The sequence below is a fragment of the Mesitornis unicolor genome, unplaced genomic scaffold, assembly GCF_000695765.1.
Source record: "Mesitornis unicolor isolate BGI_N332 unplaced genomic scaffold, ASM69576v1 scaffold5407, whole genome shotgun sequence".
Classification (NCBI taxonomy): Eukaryota; Metazoa; Chordata; class Aves; order Mesitornithiformes; family Mesitornithidae; genus Mesitornis; species Mesitornis unicolor.
In genome coordinates, this window is record NW_010194216.1 from 93030 (window position 1) to 98645 (window position 5616).

Genomic DNA, 5616 nt, shown 5'->3' on the forward strand with positions numbered 1-5616 from the left:
TGGGGATCCCCTCCTGCGACTGGTTGTGTTGGGGGGCCACAAAGAGGAGGTGGGCTGCTGTCAGCAACAGCCGAGCCCGGGGCTGCCGTGTCTCGATGACATAGAAAAGCTTGTGGGAGCTGTCCTCCTGGTCGAGGAAGGTGAGGAAGTCGCTGTAGAGCAGCTGGCCCTCCGCATCAGCTGCCAGCACCCGGTCCCCAGGTCTCAGGTCCTTCACCAGCTTGGTGCCGCCATGCTCCAGGTGCACTGTGGCCGAGCCAGGGAAGCAGCCACCTGATTTGGCTGCCACTGAGTTTTCTGTGCAAGGAGAGAGGCACAGTGGGGTTAGAGGGGGCACCCACCAGGCTGGGGCATGTGGACGTGGGGTGTCACACAGCTTCCCCAGCCACCCTGACCCACCCGAGATGCATGGTTACAGGAAGCAGACTCTGTCCTCACGGAAATGCCTCCATCCTCATCTACAAATGTGTCCTGTTCAGACTCAGCAGGTCAATCAAGAGTCCCCTTCCTGCCGGATTTCAGCATCTTCCTCTGGGTTAGGATCTACAGGGACCCTTCATCTCATTAAGGAAACAGGCCAAAGCATTTCCCCTGAAAAAGCTGTTTCAGAACAAATATCTTCTGGAGGTGCTCTCCTCTTGGATATTGTTTGCCCTGTGCCCAGCAACTGATCCCAGATAACTCACAGGCTTTCAAAGTCAAGTGGTTTTGCTGGCCTAAGGTTTCTCGTCTAGCCAAGCATGGATTCATCCATGCTCAGGGCCTCCATGCAACTCTTACTCAAGGAGCCTGTCAAGGGCAGCAAACAGCAGAGAGCAGCAGGAAGCTTTGCCCTGAGGAGCACACAGATTTGCTCATCACCCCACTGGAAAGCAACAGCTTGGATTCCCTGAGCCCCCCTCTATCACCCTGTGTGTGATCCCGATCCCTTGCTGCCCTCCTGCTTGGCACAGCAGCTGCTGGGGCACTTCCCTGTAACACTGCTGCCTGTCATCCCCAGCACTCTAGTTCATTCCTCTTTCAAAAAAAAAAATAGCATCTCCCACCACACTGGAAGGAGGACACTGTTCCCTGTCCCAGGACTTGTGGTCCCTGGGCAGCCTCATGCCTGTGCCAGACAGAAGCACATCACTCCTTCACCTTTTCCTGCTCTAAGAGTTACTCAGAGTTTAGCTACTAAACAGTTGCCACTGCTGCTGCTTTCCAGTGCTCCTGAGAACAAGAATCAAGAGTTTAAAGAAAGCAGAAATATCAATGAGACTTTAAGCCTCTCTTACAAACCCTTTTCTGGAAGCTTGGCTACATATAGGGTGGTGGGACAGGATCTCAGTCCCATTCCAGGCTGATCTCTGACTTAACCAAGGAACTTTGCAGTGTTCCTAAAAGTTCTGATTTTCTATATATTGAGTAGCTTACCCCTGTATGGCATGGGAGCAAGTGCATTTTCTACAGCTGTTGACATTTCTCATCTCTCCCTTGTCTCCCCCTGGTTTCTTGTGGTTACTTCCTATGCCAGTTTAGAGTCCTGGTGATTTATCTCCTAAAGGCAGTCAGATTTTATATTTTGTCTCTGTGGCTGGTACTGAAGCTCTTATGATTTAAATAAACCCCAGGAGTGTCTCCTAATGACTCTCTCAGGAAGGACAGGAAGGGCGAAAATTAGACCATTATTGATTTGCTAACGGCTTTATCACTTCTCCTTCAGAAATGAAGCAGCGAGATCTCCAAGGCCTCTTCAGGGAAGACATGGCAACAAACAAGCTATGCGCTTTATGTGGAGCCCTCTGCTAGCAGACTACACCTTCCTACAAGCTGGCGGTAAAGGTCTGGCTTCAGCTTTGTTTGCATATTCAGGGACTTGATGAATAGATCTAGTAGTGTAGCAGCTCTACAAACATGCCAGTGAATTGGCAGAGGTGTGAAAATCTGCTTCTTTGAGCAGCGCTTGTTTGGGTTCTCTAATTAAAATCCAATAAAGGATCAGCATTGTCATTCTGATTCATGTAATAAATGCAGACACTCTTGGAAGAGAGGACACTTCCATTTTTTTCCCAGCTTCTTCCCCCCCTTTTCTCCCTCTCCCTATTTGTTCAGGTGCAGAAACCCTATGTGCCAATTCACACACATACTCTCCAAAAAACCCAGGACCTTCCAAGCACTATTTGCACAGCAGAGCCACTTTTCCAAGGCACTCAAGATGTGTATTTGAATTTTAAATGTAGAAGCTTGCTCTAAATACTTGCTGTAGCGCATTATCAACCACCCCTGCCTCTCCCTCCTCTGTCCTGGTGACAATAATTCAGGCCTTGGGGGAACTCTTCTTTGCATTCCAGTCTCCAGGATCATACTTTTTGCAAACAGAGATCTAGATAAAGAATCTTCCTGCCTGGCATTATGGGCTTTAATCTTCTCATAAGATGCTCTGTCATGAAATGAGGTTTGGACAGTGTGAAATCAGGCTGAGCGGGTGGAATTCAACCCTACTGCCTCTCAGTCCGCGTGGTACAGTCACACGACCTTGCCTGACACCCTCTCAATATTGCCCCCAAGTCCGTGTGTGCCGAATCTCAATGAGCAGCTTGGGGTTACTCCTCTTCTATGAAATACCCGTGGGGGTGGATTAAGGCGTGCTCTTGGGCTAAGGTCATCACATGCCACAATCAGACACCTTGCGCTATAAAGCCCATCTTCGCTATTGAAAAGGATGTTTCCTATCACCACCCGGCTAATGGCTTTGCAGGGCCTCCTTTTTTTACTAAAAAGGACCAGAGAGCTGAACAAAAGCAGTAGTAGGCTCTCAGGACAAAGCCCAAGTGGGCTGGCGAAGAGGTGCCACCTCAGCTCAGCCCCTGGGGAGCTTTGGGCTGTAGTGGAGAGGATGAATGCCTCTTACAGAAAGGCATGGCAAGACCAGGCCACTTTCCCTGCCATGGGGCTGCTGGTTTCAAAGTAAACGGCTATATTTAAAGAAAGCCCATTATTTTATTTTGCAACCAAGTGTTTCTTGACACTTCCAGTGGGCTGCTGGGCTAGAGGATGCTATTAAAAAGCACTTTATGTAGCCAGATGAAGGGGGAGGGGAGAGCTGGCACTTGCCAACCGGTTTGCTCTCCCCCCAAAAAGTGTCAAGTGTCAAGAAAATGAACTTCGTGAGTCGGAGATTTCTTGCGAGCTGTTCTCGGGTTGAGACAGCGTGTGGCGTTGTAAGCACAGGGGAGGGGAGGGAAAAAAAAATTACATGTATGAGTATCCATCCCTATCTGGGAATTTCCTAGCGGCTACCGCTGAAGAAGGCAGGGGACCACGTTACTTATTTATTTTCCTGGCCGGCTACCACTCCGAGATTAGCGATCGCGAGTAAGGCGTGCAGCCAGCAGGGCGGCTGGAGACGGCCACTGGTGTTTGTGCTCCTCGGCTGGGGAAAGCACCAAAGCCCACAGGGGGAGGGAGGGGAAGAGTGTGCGGCTGCGGCAAGCAATCTACCCAAGTAAAACGCTGTCCAAAAGTGCTTTTTCCACCCCTTCTCCTTCCTGTCCCCACCCCTGCGCTGCCGGGATCACAAAGAGGAGGGGGAAGGCAGGCTGCGCCCTTGGGGGCTCCGCTCCGCACCCCCAGAGGACCCCCGACGGAGCGGGCAGGGCTGATGGGGATAGGGAGGAGGAACTCGGGAGACACCGAGAACAGCAGGGAGCTAAGCCGTGGCCCGGGGGCTGTCCTCCTCCACCCCGACGTGTTCCTGGGCAGGCTGCCCGCCTTACCTGCTTTTACGGAGCAGTGGATGTGCGCCTTGGACTCGTAGTAGACCCAGTCGAAGCCAGCCTCGACGGCCAGCCGGGCCAGCATGCCGTACTTGCTGCGGTCCCGGTCCGAGGTGGTGATGTCCACGGCGCGACCCTCGTAGTGCAGGGACTCCTCGGAGTGGTGGCCATCCTCGTCCCAGCCCTCGGTCACCCGCAGTTTCACTCCGGGCCACTGGTTCATCACGGAGATCGCCAGGGCGTTCAGCTTGTCCTTGCAGCGCTGCGGGGATACGGGCACAAGGGGAAGGGCTCATTAAGGGGGTGCTGCAGCCAAAGGCAGATCCCCCCCTTTATCTTCTACACCCTTCGGGGCCGAATTCTGCCCTGCCACCCCAGTCAAATCTGCGGCAGACAGCCCCCCCCCACCTTCTCCCCAAAACCTGCTGCAGGATGGGCCGAGCCGGGGCTGAGCACCTTCTTCCCCGTTGCCAGGGAGGGATAGGGAGGCAGGTGAGGAGGAGGATGAAACTTGGCAACATGAGAGGAAAAGGGGGTGAAGTATCACAGAGAAAACACCGGGACGGAGCCGGCACCTGCTGCAGGGGCAAAGGAACCCCCCTCACCCCCGCCGCATCACCGGCGCTGAGGTGTGAGTGTGTCTGTTCAAAGCCACTTGCACGAAGCAAATTCCTGCCGCTAAGTGCCCTGTCCCCTTCCCGAGAGCAAAGTTTCTGTCGAGAACAAACACTCGCCGTGTACCTCGGAGTCATGGGTTCCCCCCCGGAATGTCTCTCCGGGTCTTTTCAGCTTAATTCTGTGTTGAAAGGGGTCTCAATACATGTTAACAGCCTTTATGTGCTGCAAGGAGGGGTGTTGTGGGTTTTTTTCCCCCCTCTCCCTTCGCCCATCACTCATGAGAGCCCTCAAAGCAGCCTGGGCTGGGGGTATTCACTCTGCTTCAAACATACATCAGCGATCGCCTACAAAGCCCAGAAAATCCATACAATAATATAGCTCTTAGTGGAAAGATGAAAAGCAAGGGAGGGCCAAGGATGGAAGTTAAGCGAAGCAGGGATGCTATGCAAGCTCGGAGACCCTTTGTGTGCAGTGAAACCTTGTCCAGCTCCGTGAAGAGTCACAACAGGGTTTTCTATCACACCTCCGGATCCACCTGCCTTCCCCCGGCCCCGCAGCACCGGGGGCCTGTGGGGACTGAGCAAATAAGGGGGGTGGGACTGGGGACGGGGAGAAAGAGGGGCTACAGAAGTGGTGGTGGAGAGGAGCTCTAAATGAAACCCTGAAAGTTTGGGGGAGCTTCTTATCTTAGTAGAAGGGAACTAAACACGCCAGCGGGAGGGGAAAAAATCTTCCGTCCCCCCATCCCCCTGGAATAGGAAATCAGCACCGAAAGCATTGAAAAGCGCTTGGTTAAAGGTACAGAGCTGGAAACACATGGCCAACTTCCCCCTCCCCCTCCACTGCTTTTTGAGAGGAAAATAACTCGTGGATATACACGATGTGGCTCGCCTGATGCAAATCTGATGTGGATTAAAGCCACGGCGGGATGCAGTAACCTGCTCTTCCCTCACTCTGGCTGGCTGGACCGGGATGCTTGGCCTTCTGCAGGACCATTCTCCCTAGTGTGCTCCCAGCATGTCCAGTAACAGCCTTCCAAGGCCCCCTTCACAGCTCCCAGAAAGGCAAAGCCTGTCCTTTATTTCGACGACGCCACTTTTAGGGACGTGACAAGGTTGCTCAACAAGAAAGTTACCGTGCGTCTATCAACAGCCATAAAAAGCATTTCCAGCAACACACAGGTCCCCGAGAGATATAAAACGCAATCATGAGCTCACTTTGGACTCTCTGGCCTACTGTT

General features: G+C 52.9%; 1 protein-coding gene across 1 annotated transcript in view; it reads right to left on the reverse strand.

The window, feature by feature from the left end:
• LOC104543173 (sonic hedgehog protein-like) overlaps positions 1–4510 on the reverse strand; it is a 19468-nt gene extending 14958 nt beyond the window's left edge. Inside the window, 4 exon segments of the mRNA XM_010187717.1 lie at positions 1–16; positions 19–297; positions 3759–4020; positions 4364–4510. The exon segment at positions 1–16 is cut by the window's left edge and continues 286 nt beyond it. Coding sequence (XP_010186019.1) covers positions 1–16; positions 19–297; positions 3759–4020; positions 4364–4510 — 704 coding nt within the window.
• Positions 4511–5616: the final 1106 nt, after the last annotated feature.